The following is a 15,205-nucleotide window of genomic DNA, read 5'->3' as shown; positions in this document are numbered from 1 at the left end:
TACCAATTAGATGAACTTTTTCTACTTTGTTCTATGAACAAGAATAATCTGGGTTTTTTGTAACACGAATATGATTGTATACCAATGTTGGCAACGCTCCAAGAATCATGTCCTCTCCAAAGGTTCGTATCAACTCCCTGTTGTGATCTCTCTTCCTGAGACATGATGAACTCTCCATTTGGCACTATTGTTGGCCAGACCATGGCGATGACAACCCGCAAGGTTGAGATAGCCGAATAAATAGTCTCGACAAAGAAGCATCTCATGTAATGTGATCTAGTAAGCTTATCAAGTGAAGTTTATTCTGAAGAAGGTTATGTAGGCATAGGAGAGCTGTTGGAAGAGAGGGGAGATGGGAAAACTTTTGATGTATGTTTTAATCAGATATAAAGGCATTTGCATGAAATTTGTTTATCTTAGAGCATCTCCAACAGCCGCGCTACACGCCGCGCGCAAAAAAACTACTTTACCGCGCGCCCTTCGCCTGGTTTTGCGCGGCTGGCAGCGTTAGCTCCAATAGCCGCGCTAAAATGCAGCGTGCGCGCGCCACTCCAGTAGCGCGCAAAAAATGCAGCGCGCGACTCGCTGGGGCATTGGATATGTTGCATTTTGGACACAAAATGGATTTGAAACCTTCAAAATGCAATGAACATGACATATAAATTTCACGCAAACAAGTTGATGAATAAAAGTTCATGCCCACAAGTTCAAAATCATGCCCACAAGTTCATCCAACCAAGTTCAAAATGCAAACCAAGTTCATGACACAAACGAAAGACACGTCAAGCCTCGTCCTCGTCTTCGTCCTCATCTTCGGAAGACGATTCTTCCTCCTCCGAAGATGATTCTTCCTCCTCCTCCTCATCGCGCACCGCATCACGTGAAGCTCCGACGGTGTTGGCAAGATCTTCAACGACATCTTCATGGAAATGTGTGTGAGGAGGCACACCGGAAGACATTCCGCCCATCGCGGCTGGCCCATGCCTCCCATGAGAGAAGCAAAACTCATGCCTCCCATGGCGGCCATAGCGTCGGGGGGTGCTCCAAAGCCACCCATGCCTCCCATGGTCTCCATGGTAGCTCCAAAGCCATCCATGGCACCTAAACTGCCCACGGTATCTCCGAAGCCACTCATGCCTCCCATGGCGCCAAAGCCACCGCCACCCATGGCGCCAAGGCCACCGCCACCCATTGCGCGAATCATGGCTCCTTTTTGGATCAAGACTTCTTCACGGGCAAGATTGACATACTCCTTTTGCACCTCATTGAGGATAGATGTGTCCAAGAAGAACAAGTGCTTCTCCCATTCCAACAATCTAGTTCGCTCCTCATTGCTCACCTTCCTCTCCTCCAAAGCCACCTTCCTCTCCTCGGCCGCCACCCTCCTCTCCTCAGCCGCCAACCTCCTCTCCTCGGCCGCGGCATCTTGGTTCCTTTGCTATTTTCCTCACATCGTTGGCTTCTTTTCTTGCCTTCACAATAGCTTCCATATCATTTTTGAACTCATCATCTCCTTTCCTCTTTTCTTTTCTTTTGCGTCTTTCTTGCACCCATCCGGTCGTTTTGGCTTCGAGTATGAAACCGAGTTGGGTGTGGGGCTTCTCTTGCCGTCAGTTGATGCATCATCCTCCTCCTCATCATCATCATTCAACTCAATTGTTCTCTTGCGTTTGTTGCTCAAATGCAAATCATCCAAATCATCACGCTTCTTCCATTTCTCATCATCCTTCAACACTTCATAGCAATGAGGCAAGGTAAATATCCTTCCTTTCTTGATCTTCCCCTTCTTGGTTCTCTTCTCCTCTCCTTTGAACAAGTTTTGTGCAATGTTGTACTACATGAAAACAAAACAAGTTAGCACTTTGAACACCAACAACAAGTATGATGATCATGTATGAAATGCTACTTACTCTATCGTCCTCATTTGTGCCACTTGGGTTCAACTTGTCAACCGCCTTTTGTGCAGACGCCCACCTTTGACAATCCGAGTTAATTGTCGACCACCCGGACCAAAGTGATCTCTCGGAGTGGTCAATTCCACTCACGTTGCAAACATCAAAGTGTTTTTTCATCCGCCCCCAATAAGCATCTCTACTTTGATCACCTCCAACGGATGGATCCCTCGACACTTGCAACCAAGTATTGCATAATAAGATGTCATCGGCGTTGGTGTAATTGCCCGCTTTTCCTTTCGGCGCGTCGACAACGCCCTCACCATCTTCGTCCACCTCGAACTCATGCTCTTCGAAATGCATGTCATTGGTTTGAGACCAATGCGAATTGTTGGAGCCAACACCCATAGTTGGCATGTATGCATCATCGTTGACACTACAAAATATATAGAACAATGCAAATAAGCTATCTATATGGATGCATTCAAAAAATAACAAGAAAAGTTGGAAAAAAAATTCTACCTTTGGGGCACATCGTCGAACACGTTGTGCGCGTCGGCCACCGGCTCAACGAGTGAGCTCGTCGGCGCTTCGGTAACCGTCGCATCCGTCACACGCCCTGCAAGCTTCTTTCTCCTCACCTTCGAGGTGCCGGAGCCGTCCGCCGCCTTGTTCTTCTTCGCGGATGTCTTGCCCTTCTTCGGCCGCGCCGCATTGGGGAGCTTCGGGGGGGGGGGGGGGGGGGGGCGGCACAGGGCGGCGCCGGCGCGACGCCACCCGCCGCCGTGGTCATCCGCAGCGGCATGAAGAGGCCGCGCGCGAGGCCGATGCTCGGAGGAGCTCCGGCGGTGGCGAGGCCAACGCTCCCCGCACTAGGGTTTCCAGCGACGGCGGCGGGAAGGGGTTGCGGCTGTAGGATGGGGTGAGCGGGGTGCCGGCGCGTGCGTCCATCGGGTCAAGTTCGCTGGCGCCGGTGCGCGCGGGGCGAAGGTGGCGGGGTGGAGAGAGTGCGGCGCGAGCGCTCGTGTCTGCCACGCGCGGAAGTCGGCGCCCCAAATACACAGCGCGAGTTGGCGTGTCGGACCGCGCACCCAACTACATATGCCGTGCGCGCGGTTATTGCGCGCCCGCTGGAGCTTGTCTACAGGTTGCGCGCGCGCTAAAATGGCAAAATTTACAGCATGACGCTTGTTTAGCGCGGCTGTTGGAGATGCTCTTAGCTAGTTTAATGACATGCCTGAACAACATTGATTTATCTGCAATATGTTTTTTTTGAAAAGGAGGGTTACCCTGGCCTCCGCTTCAAAATGATGCATGCAACCATCTCTATTAATTTATTCATCATAATTTGACAAATGAATGCAAAGATGAATCCAAAGCCACCTTCGAGGCGAATAAAGTCACTATACCTATAAGTATAAAGATGTGCCCCGACCGCGTCAACTGACACTATCTAATCCAGTGTCCTCCAGAAGCCGCCCGCCTAACAAAGCTGAGAGTACCAACCGATGTAGACGTCTCACAAAATGCATCACATGCGCACGCTCTAGGATCCGCCGTTGTCCCATCTTCAAGAGGGGTCAGGTAATGTTACAATCTAGCTATCTGGACAAACGTAAATGCAGACATGCCTGTCTAGGTTATCTGTGATTTAACCATCCTCCTATACTTCCGTTGCAGGTTCCGTAAACGCAGCAAAATGTTCAGAGCTCACAAAGAAGGCTTCCATGTTGGTGGCGCGTCTCTGAAGCTACGAGGAATCGACATATATTTCATTCGGATCGGATGGCATGTCCTTTTTTACTGGTCTATCTACCGGGGCTATCAATGTTTTATCTTGTCGCGGTTCTTGAAGTAAAATATTTCAGTTTGTGTTGCAGGGTCCGGATCGTACTTCGCCACCATTTGACGTTCCAAGAAATTAAAGCTACAGCCTGATGGAGGTGCCCCGTGTGAAATTAAACCATGATCTGGCACCATATATTTGTCTTGTCATGGACCTTTTGCAGGAGGAAAACAGGAGTTTGCTTGTTGCAACTTGCAATTGATGAATTGACAGGAGTGAGAGCAGTCACACTCACGCCTGAAATAATGCATGTTAGCAGGCACCAACCCGTGGAATTGTTCTTTGGTAAAACCTTCACTTCAGGTGTGAAGCGACAGCATTGACGCGGTGCGCACCTACGTTGCAACGAAAGTTTCTGCAATTTCGATCTACATAGACGAAAGGGAGGAATTATGCCATGAAGGCAAGATTGTCTAAACCCCTTTTTGACACGCAATATCAACCAATATGCCCACTCCACTAAAAAAGTCAACAATTGGCGCCGTCGTAAATCAAACCCTGAACAAGTTACCGGGAGAAAAGTCGCACTAATTAGCCACCATATCCCATATGTCATGAGTGCCACGTTTGGTTGGAGTTTTTGCCCAGTTTAGTCTCCATGTATGCTGAACATTTCAAAACTCAAAAGGAGTCACCACGTTGAAAGGCTGCCTGCCTAGCCTAGAGAAACAAACAATCTTTTACCAGTGACGCCTCTATCACATCATCAGACAACCTCATCCTCTGCTCCGGTTGCACGCTCGATCAACTGCCTCCGGCGCCGGCCCCGCATCGGTCGTGCTCGTGCTCCCAGCTGGCCATACCCCTGGTACGTACCTCCGTTGGAGATTAATGGGATTCACTTCTGCTCCCCTTGTCTACAGCTAGGGCTGGCTCTTTTGCGTTTTGATTTTCACCCTGCTTTGGCCTTCTGATGTTAAGTGATTCGATTCAAATGGCACTTGTGTGTACTAATAGCCTGTGATCCCCTGCCATGAAGGAAGTGTCCGCGAAGAATCAAATCTACTGCCTCTGTACCAAAATATAAGACGTTTTTACCAAAATTTCTACCAAACGTTCAAACTTATGTTTGCGCTATCATTAAGTTCCAAAACAACTTCTTACCATCTGCAATTAGCAGGACCCCTGCAAGCTGCCTGATGGATGGATTGCCTCTCCTTCTCTCCACCCCACCCCACCCCGCCCCGCGTTGTCTTTTGCACGTCCGGCGAGGTGATGACGCAGCTCCGCCATGGCCCAGGTTATCACGCCCTCCGCAGGAGGTGGCGCGGGGCGGCGGTGCCTCCGCGTCCGCGCCAACTCCCCCGGCCCGGGCGACCATGCGCTTCGCCGCCTCGTCAGCACCGCATCCTGCCGCCGCCGCGCGCTCGCTTCCCGCTTCCGGCCGCTCTCTAGGTAAATCCGAACCGAGCGTTCATATCGAGCTTGGCGTATTTTTAGAGAAAATTAGTGGACTGCCATTAATTGATTTCAACATCAGTACACTAATTCACATGTCATGAATCTTTTACAATTTGGGGAAAGTAATTCACCATTCTCTGCAAGGCGCCGTAATACAACAGTCAACAGCCAAAAAGCAAGATGCATGTTGTCGTTTTTTATTAGTACATATTATCATACATTTTTTTTAAAAGGAGGATGACCCTGGCCTTTGCATCTGGACGATGCATGTAGTTATTTTATTAATTATTCACAAAAACCTTACAAAGTAAGTCTGAAACCACCATCTTAACAACATATGTTGCTACTCCTACCTAGTTGATGAAGGGGTGCCGTTTGTCCGAGCCGAATACCAAGCAGACCTCGTACCAAAGCCTAACATCTAAAGCCGGAGGCCCCAACCAAGCCACATTGATGGGTCTGGGGCACACACCGGTTTGGCACAGTCTCAGATGCCGACACTGCCGTCATACGCCGATCCATCTTCTGCAGGTACTGACGCATCGACATTGTCAAGCCTGCCGTCAACGCCACCACGACACCAGACAACGCCACCTCTCTACGCGCGTCCACCATCACACCTCCAGCGCCAAGACCCTGCTGCACCACGCCGTCGAGGCTCCACATCATCGATGCTTGACATGAATCGCCGCTCCACCGCTAAAACCGTCCACTGGTCCCTCGAGGCAATGCACACCTCTAAGAATGACGCCCCCAAGGGGGAACGACACAAGAGCGTTGCCATCACCCGACCAACTGATCAAGGGTTTCCTCCAAAGATAGCAGGAGGAGTTGGGAGCTTCACCTCGATGATGTCTCCATGAAGGAAACGACGCCAAGGGCATCACCATCACCAGCCGAAGACCAGGTTTTCACTCGGATCTGTCCTAAGAAAATCCAACCGACAGCCTGTGCACCATCCAGACCGCCTCAAAGCCCGAGATCTAGCCACCCAGATCCGACGACCATCCACAACAACACTACCACCGTGCGAGCCCTGGCACACTGGCCAATGCCTGTGTGTGCTACTACTGGAGCCTGCGAGGAGGGCTGCCACCCCACCTCGCCAAGCTGCAAGAGCCACCGAGAGGGAACCCGCGCGCTCGTCACCGTCTCTGATCCGAACCAATCCAAAGCCAAAGCCACCAGATCGCCGGCGCAGATCCGCCTTGGACAGGGACAACACCACGCCATGCTGCCGCGAGAGGTCCGAGCTTCACCTGCCACCACCTTCCAGGGCCGCCGCCCCAGGATCCAGGCCGGACGTCGCCGCTGCCACCAGTCACATCCTGCCGCCGCCGACCACCGTAGCCATGGCCGTCGTGACCGCGCGGACGCACTGATCGGCCAGCACCACCTGCTCTTCCACGTCGCCATGCAGCGCCGCCGCCGCCTTGCGCCGTCGCCGGAGGCGATCCGCTGCGCCGCCGTGACCCAAATCCGGGAGATAAATAAATATATACTTATGTTTTATTTGCAAGGTTAGCATATCATTTTATTTGCAAGGTTACTTCCGTTTGATGTAAATCTCTGAACCCATCCAACCCCTGCTATTAACTTCAGTTGTTTCTATAGCATAAGCATACACAGGTGTTTTCACTTTCAACTTTCAGACAATTAAGAAGTGATAACATCGATGTTTTTTCGAGATGTTCTCTTTTTCCTTCAGCATAGCAGACAATTACTTAATTTGACCACACTAATTGCAGTTGCAGGGACTTGATATGGCGCCGGTGCTAGTGCTCGGTGCCATTGTACTCATGCTGAACCTTGCATCTATATCATCAGCGCAGCCTCACCACGGATGCAAAACGCGGTGTGGTGATGTAGAGATCCCCTATCCATTTGGCATTGGTGCTGGCTGTGCTATCGAACAAGGCTTCGAGATCAGCTGCAGCAGGACCGCCGCCGACGGGATCGAGAGGCCATTCATAAATTACTGGGAGGTTCTAAGCATCTCAGCATCAAGTGGCCAATCCCGAGTTTTGATGTTCATCCCGACATATTGCTACAATTCTAGTACAGGAGAAATGGATTCCTACATTTGGGATTTTTACTTAGTTTGGCCGTATCGGATCTCTGACTCGCAGAACAAATTCATAAGCATTGGTTGCAACACAATTGGGTACATCTACAACACCGAAAAATCCACAAGGTATGCGACAGGGTGTGTGTCGGTGTGTGGGAGCCCGGGAGACCTGAAAAATGGCTCGTGTGTTGGTGTAGGCTGTTGCCAGAACACCGTCCCCAAGGGCTTAACGAGCTACCATGTCTACTTCTATGATGTAGACTATGTGGATGTTTCAAATAGTTGGCACTTCAACCCATGCAGCTATGCCATGGTGGTGGAGGCAGAGACATTCACTTTCAACTCCGAGTACATAACCACGAAGAGGTTCAAAGATACCTACGAGGGGCACGCAGAAACATGCCTTCTTATGCATGCCGGAGCGAAAACACCGTGTGCGTGGATTCATCCAACGGCCCAGGGTATCTGTGCAACTGCTCCGTTGGATACCAAGGGAATCCTTACCTCTCTGGTGGATGCACAGGCTAGTTTCTCCCCTTATTTCAAAAGGATTTGTGGAATGGAAAAATGTGTATAATAGCATTTTCTCTCTGAAGAAAATCAGGGGTTAAACTGTGGATTTTATCTCTTGAGCAATGCGGGTCGCAAATCAACTTTTATATATACTTATGTAGTATGTAGACGGATATTAATGGAAACCACCAACATATAAAAAAGGAAATGGAGAACAGACCAGTATACTACAACTCTTTTTTTTTCCATCTCATGTTGATCAAATTGTTACATTAGACTTGCCTTGCATCTTGAATGCCATCTCACTTCCATCGTTGATTAAATATGGTGCAGAAGTACCTTTGTGCTTAACTTTTCACTTTGACACCAGATTACTCACTCGAGTAGAATTGCAACCCAGGTCGTCGAAAAAGAAGTTTAGATCAAATGCCACTTCATAGTTATCTATACTCCAATCTCCTTCAAACGACTCACTTGGGTTCAGATATTTTGTTTGATTTTCACTGCAGATGTCAATGAATGTGAGCACACTCCAAGCCCCTGTCCTGAGTCTGCAACTTGCCAAAACACAGTTGGAGGGTACCATTGTTCATGTCCTTTTGGCAGCAGTTTTGCCAAGGAAACAAACTCTTGCACCAACCAGTTTATAGGTAAACCACCAGAAGTTAGCACCTTGCTTTATTCATCTTATTACAAACAATGATGCACTGTTTTAGAATCTGAAGAATGATCTTTCTATGTAATCTGGTAAAATATTTTGTGTTTTGTTGAGAGTAGCAGAGTTGTTGTTATCTTTATTGGCTAGTACTCCCTCTAAAAAAATATAAGAGCGTTCAGATCACTACTTTAGCGAGCTAAATGCTCTTATATTTCTTTACAGAGGGAGTACTAATGTATAATAGGCTTGTCACTGTTGCACTCTGGCATGGACAAAATTTTGTTTTTTTACTTTAGTGTATACTGGGACCAGAGCATTAGTCCCTGGATTGTAAAAACGATGCAATTGCAAGTATCACCAGCAATCCACACAAAAAAGAAAAGAAAAGTAGTTACCTACACAAGGAAGACTTTTATGCGCCTAACTGTTACATATGCTTACTTTTTCAGGAGTTGTTATTGGACTAAGCTCCGGCATTGGGGCTCTATTTCTTGCGTCAGTTTCAACTTTGTTGGTTCGGATGTGGAAGAGAAGCATGAAAAATAGAGTTCGAAAGGCATACTTTAGAAAAAACAAAGGCCTTGTCTTGGAACAGTTGATCTCATCTGATGAAAGTGCCACACATAGCACTAAAATATTTTCCTTGGATGAGTTAGAAAAGGCAACGGATAATTTTGACTCCACACGCATTCTAGGCCTCGGAGGGCATGGCACTGTTTACAAAGGGATTTTATCCGATCAACGTGTTGTGGCCATAAAAAAGTCCAAAATGGCCGATCAAAGAGAGATCAATCAATTCATAAACGAGCTTGCAATTTTATCACAAATCAGTCATCGAAACGTGGTGAAACTTTTTGGATGTTGCCTTGAGTCAGAGGTGCCTTTGCTCGTGTACGAGTTCGTCTCCAACGGGACATTATCTGAACTTCTTCATGGTGACCACCTGAGTGGTAGAAGCTTGTTAACCTGGGGCGATCGTATCAGAATTGCTAGCGAGGCGGCAAGTGCTCTTGCTTACCTCCATTCCGCTGCCGCAATACCAATCTTTCATAGAGATGTGAAATCTACCAACATACTCTTAACAGATAACTTCACTGCAAAGGTGGCAGACTTTGGTGCCTCGAGGTCCATCTCCATCGATGAAACTCATGTGGTCACAGCAGTGCAGGGCACATTTGGGTACTTGGATCCTGAGTATTACCACACCGGCGAGCTAACCGAGAAGAGCGATGTTTACAGTTTCGGTGTGATAATCGTCGAGCTTCTGACTAGGAAGAAGCCGGTTTTCCTCAATTTCCGGTGTGAAAAGCAAAACTTATCTCATTACTTCCTTCAGATGCTACAAGATAACACTTTGACAGAGATCGTTGATGTTCAAGTTCTCGAGGAAGGCAACGACAGACAGATCACTGAGATGGCTGCCCTTGCGAGGGTATGCTTGAGGCACATAGGAGAAGAGCGGCCTACCATGAAAGAAGTGGAGCTTAGGCTGCAGCTCCTGGGGGGCAAGATGATGATGGAGAAAAAACACGGGTTAGAGAGCGATGGTGAAGCCATGCCATTGTTACCTTCAAACTGTTCCACTTATTTCAGTGCTAGTCCCGGTCCACGGCATGGTGAGTTCTTCTCTGCTGCCAATCATTCAGCTCAGGATGTCACCAGATGCTACACTATGGAGCAGGAGCTTGTTTCCTGGACCGACATACCTCGCTGAATTTTAATGGACTCCCTTAGTTTGCTATGGTAACAATTTTGATCTTTTATGTATCACGAACTGGATTGGTGTGCTTCGATTTCCGACTTTGTTTCAATCTCCGAGTTGCAATTCATATTTGATTGGGATATATGTTTGGCTAGTGTGGGGTGTCAGAGACAATCAGTGTCAGACGTCGTAATCTGAAAGGTCTTCTCTTCTGTGAAACAACTTACCCCCCAAAAATGTATGGTTTTGTGAGTTTCTAGCCATAATAGTTACGATTTTGTGATATTTGCTCCGAATAATTCCTGTCCATCTCCTCCTGCATTTGTAGTGGTCGCCTCTGCTAGTAGTTCCTGAGCAAGCCAAGTCTCATGTCTTAGTGTGCAGTTTCAGAAGAAACCAACAAATAAACAGCTGATCCTTCAATTCCCAAATCTGTGTTTTGGCTCGCTGAATCCTTTCTTTTCTGTCATTTTCCAATCGAACTGGAGTCCAAAAACCAGGCATTTATATATGTGCCCATCTCTGCAAGAGCCATCGGAAAACTTCTCCGGCCGGCGTTTGAGCTGGCGGTGGACGGCAGCAAATTATCCATAACACGACTTGTATTTTTTTTCTTGTTTCTCAACATCTGTGAACTGAAATCGGATCTGAATTTCTGTGACAAAGTAAATGCACATAGTATTTAATTTACACGCAGTGTTTATCACAATAAAAGCCTTAAGAGCATCTACAACCGGACTTGGCAAATTCGGCTCCTCAAGCGCCCGCGGACGCGACTGGGCACACGCGGCGGCACATCCGGACGGGCCTTCATATTTTCTTTCGGGTATCCACATATCTCAAATACGGACTCTCAAATCCATACAAATACATGCACGTCGATCATGCAACACAATGTCGCACGTAAATAGCAATTGTTGGTACCAAGCATAGATAGCGTTTACATAAAATTTATTTTAAGTGTGAAATCAAGCATTGTCTCCTTAGTTACCATTGTGGGTCCATATGTGCTTCACAAGATCATTGAGTAGTTGCGTGTGCACCTGCTGATCTCGAAGATTCTGATGCATCTGCAGGAAGTTCATCAGCTGAGCCACATCTTGATCTTCCGGGATTTCAATTTGTTCTCCAGGTGCTTCGAAATCATGGGTTTGGGCTACACCATCACCCTCATTCTCGACAATCATATTGTGCAGAATAACACAACATGTCATAAGCTGCCACAAAGTTTCTGATTCCCACATCATTGCAGCGCTCCGCATAATTCCCCCACGAGAACCAGTTACTAGGAAAACTCACTAGATCTTTTTTTGACGGGGACACTGGATTTTTTTCCCTTTGTCAGCTTTCATATGTCAGTACTCATGAGCTGGTTGTAGTTTTGCCAAGCCCATGTCCACGTGTATTTGTTCTTTGGCGAGTGAACAAGTCTCCACGTTGAACATTTCAAAAGGGGCAAAACCATGTCCAAAAGCCGCGCGAGAAGAAAACAAGCAGTGCTCTATCACTCGCGCCTCTCTTATCAGACAGAAACGACGTCCTTCCCATTCATTTTGACACCAACTGCCGTTCCTTCTGCCGTCTGCTTCGGCCCCGGCGCGGCCTCGATCACATCTCGGCCGGCCGTGTTCGCTGCACCCAGTTTGGCCGGCCATTTTTCACCCCAGGTAAGGTAATTCTCCAGTTCGGGATCAATGGATTTCCAAACTTCACTTATAGTACTAACTACACATGCTCCTCTGCTGCAAATTAAGTGGCTAGCCAGCTCTTTGATTTCTCTTGGTCGATCATCGTCCTGGTTTGGCTTGGTGATTTAATTAGGTGCCAAATGAAATGAAACCAGTTTGGCTCTGCGTAAGCTCATCTCAGAAGAGTCTACTCTGCTAATGTTTTCTCCAAAACTGAACTCTAATGTGCAAAGTCTGGGGTAGTAATAGTATTTATTTCTGTTTCCGCCGTCAAGTTGAAAAAGTTCGTTTTTGCTATATCTCAAGTGCCTGAATATTTTTTTTCGCGTCAGTCGTTTTTTTTAGTTCATGCAAGCTCGTCGGAGAAAAAGGGATCTCAGTGGAGGAGAGGCACTATGTATCTTTGGGGGAAGCCATTGCCCCATTATCTATTCTTAAGGGTGTTTGGGGGGGGGGGGGGGGGGGGGGGGGAGGACCCAAGGGATCGCCGGAGTTCTTCATTGGGGCGAAGGGGCTTAGAGGGAAGGCCGGAACGGCGACCAACAATAGCTGTGGGAGGAGGTTGAGGGGAGGGCGGGGAGGCGAGGCAGTGTGCAGTAGTGCCCACCGGCTACGTGTGGTGAAGGCCGGCGGTTAGGGCGGGGCAGGCTGGGGGTACCCTGAGGAGGAATAAGATAAACAATGCGCGATCTATTATGGGCAGTTGGATGAAGATCTGATTGTCCATATAAAAAGGTGACTAATGTAATCATATTTTTAAGTACATGACAAATAGAGGCCCTCGAAAAAGTTTCCACCTCTCCCAGTTAGAGCATCTCTAGAGATCCCGCAAAAACTCGCTGACCTGTAAACTCTAGCCATTTTGCGGGATCTCATGTTTTTTCGGTCCGAATAGATCCACTAATTGCCCAACCCATTAAAAAATTAGAAGTGGCCGGCAAAAACATCCCTCTGACGCTATATCTACGGGCCTGGCTAGGATTTAGGGTTACCAAACCCTATCCCTCCGTCGCAAAATCGCCAGCCCCGCTGTTAGCCATCCCGACCTCCAGCGTCAAATCTCCCTTAAATCCGCCGTTTTTCCTCAACCCCCATGGCCGGTGCTGCTCACGAGCGTGGCGGTCGTGGCACGTCGCCGCCGCGCAAGCTCACCCGGCACGACGCCGAGGTCGACAGCTCCAGCTGGCCCGCCATCGAGCCATGGCGGTCTGAGTAGGTGTGCGATCACAGCCGCCTCCCCCGTAGTGGTGGGTAGAGCCCGTGGGCCCGCTTTTACGAGCTCCACGATGTCCTTTTCCTGCACACCCTAAGGTGCCGGGAGGTGGATGTGGAGTTCTTAGCTGCGGAGCGCGTGGTGGCGGCCGGAGAAGAAGGCACCGCCTGCCGCAAAGGAGGATCAAGCTTATGCCCACGCGTGCCGCAAGTCGGCTCGACGTAGAAGTTCTACCTTGGCATCGATGATTGAGTCGGTCTCCCCTAGGTTTACTTTGTAGTATGAACTTTGTATTAGCTATGTACGAACTTGGGGTGTTTGATGAACTTTGTATCATGAACTGGTTTTTACATTTGTTGTACCTCCTGCAAAATCATTTTAGGCGGAATTATACCGGATTGCTAGAGATGCTTTTGTGGGTCTAAGAGCATCTCTAGCAGATCCCGCAAGCCAGACGCGCTACAAGAACATATCCCGCATATGATACAAATTTAAACAAACTATTTCGTGTTAAAAACATGTCGCCGGAGTTCATCAAATCAACATAGCATAGCATAGCATACGGGAGTTCACACACATAGCATAGGTAGTTTTTAGTACAAACCATAATTAAACATAACGGAAATTTAAAAACACATACCTTGAAGATCTACTCGTCGCCGGAGTCCTCGCTGGAGCCGTTGTCTCTACCGTGGTTCGGCGGAGGCTCGTTGCCATGCAGAGTGTTGTACGTCAGCATGGAGCAGAGGGTTGCCTGCAGAACTCCTTCAGGAGCGCCGGCACACCCGCGACCGCAGCTACATCTCCGGCCGTGGCGTCCTCCTTCGCGTTGAACCACGCGACCACCATCTCCCTATGGCGTTGTAGTGCCGGATCAAAGATGTCGCAGAGGTGACGGAAGTTGGCCCAACGCCGGCGCTGCGGGACTTGGCGCCACGCTTGCGCGCCGCCTCCCTCTGCTTGTCCGACACGGGAGGGCGGAGGCCGGAGCCGCCTGCCTTGTCGTCGTTCCTGCGCTTGTGGGTGATGAAGTCGTTGCGGCCGCCGCCTCCACCGCGGCACCCAAAGCCCCGGCGGTCGCCGAAACCCCTGCCGCCTCCACGCTCCGCACCCGCCGTCGCCATCGCCGTGAAGATCCGTTCGAGCAAACCGCGGCAAAACGCTGCCGAAGAGGGATGATTTGTGGCGGAGATGGAAAGGGAAGAAATGAGAGGGATACCCTAAATTGGCAAGTCATCAGCATATATACCCCGGATGTGAGGGCGGTTTACTGACCTCCCGTAAACCTTTTACGGCCAAGCCGTTTTTGCGGTATTTGCTCGGGCCGAATTTTTTGGGCGGTCCCATAAATCGGCCGGAAAAACGTTGTTCGCCGGGCCTTAAGGGATTCGTTAGAGATGCTCAAATCTTTGCTTCAGTAGACCCCTTTCCGGAATTTCTCAAAAAAAAAGTAGACCCCTTTCCGGTTACGCAAAAAAACTAGACCCCTTTCCATTTCCCTCTTCTACCCCTCAAAAAAGTAGAATCCCTCTTCTGCAGCCCTCTTCTACACCGCCGGTGAGGTCACACGGCCTCTCTCCCTCCCGGCACACTACCACAGGTCCGGCGCCTCCCTGTCCAAATCATGCATTCGAAGCTCGCCGCCTCGCCATGGCGCCCTCTGCAGTGGGGCGGCGTCGTCGGCGTGTCCCCGGACACCCACGCGCATTTCCGCCTCATCGACACCGCATCCCGCCGCCGCGCTCCACCTTGCGCCCTCCCTCCGCTTCCCGCCTCCGAACGCTCTCTCTGTAGGTATAGCTCCCAATCTCTCATCCAAATCGAACAATTAATACCGCCAAATGTTTTCTTCTGAGTGTGCGTATTATTTTTATCTTATCGTGCAAAATTACTAAATTAGTGACGAGGGGCATAGAGCAATCCAAAAGCAAGAAACATCCTTGAATCTAGAAATATATAGAAATAGATGAAGAGACCTCTCCTAGTATATGTTGTTACCTGATATCAAGCCCACAAAATCTCTGACCAGAATTTTACCTAGCTTTGCATTCGCAAGATCACAGTCCTCATCCTCTGACATGTACCTTAAACACAGCTCAACACTGTTATAGTTTTCCAGGTTGTTTCTACGTACAATGTATGTATAAACAAAATAATACATAGAATTTCTCAGTTGCAAGTTTTAAAATAGTTAACAAATGACTGTTTTTTTCAGGGAATTAAC

General features: G+C 48.8%; 1 protein-coding gene and 1 pseudogene across 3 annotated transcripts; one reads left to right on the top strand and one right to left on the bottom strand.

Annotated features, from left to right (window-relative positions):
* Positions 1 to 782: 782 nt before the first annotated feature.
* Positions 783 to 1,490, bottom strand: LOC147972393 (uncharacterized; annotated as a pseudogene).
* Positions 1,491 to 4,326: 2,836 nt separating this feature from the next.
* On the top strand, positions 4,327 to 10,222 carry LOC125510130 (wall-associated receptor kinase 5). Of its 3 annotated transcripts, none has more exons than XM_087521447.1 (5): positions 4,327 to 4,546; positions 4,859 to 5,133; positions 6,888 to 7,641; positions 8,230 to 8,370; positions 8,828 to 10,222. In XM_087521447.1, exons 3-5 carry the CDS (start codon positions 6,903 to 6,905, stop codon positions 10,090 to 10,092), a joined length of 2,145 nt encoding a protein of 714 aa, XP_087377573.1. In that variant the 5' UTR covers positions 4,327 to 4,546; positions 4,859 to 5,133; positions 6,888 to 6,902; the 3' UTR covers positions 10,093 to 10,222. The 3 variants fall into 3 exon arrangements, with proteins under 3 accessions (XP_087377573.1, XP_048531177.2, XP_087377572.1); XM_048675220.2 differs by having other exon boundaries at positions 4,329 to 4,546; positions 6,888 to 7,730; XM_087521446.1 differs by lacking the exon at positions 4,859 to 5,133 and having other exon boundaries at positions 4,329 to 4,546; positions 6,888 to 7,730.
* The last annotated feature ends 4,983 nt before the right edge of the window (positions 10,223 to 15,205 follow it).

This window comes from Triticum urartu, chromosome 5A (genome assembly GCF_056163025.1).
Source record: "Triticum urartu cultivar PI428250 chromosome 5A, HENAU_Tu73, whole genome shotgun sequence".
Lineage (NCBI taxonomy): Eukaryota > Viridiplantae > Streptophyta > Magnoliopsida > Poales > Poaceae > Triticum > Triticum urartu.
The sequence above is the reverse complement of the archived record's forward strand: the minus strand, read 5'-3'. Positions and strand labels throughout refer to the sequence as shown.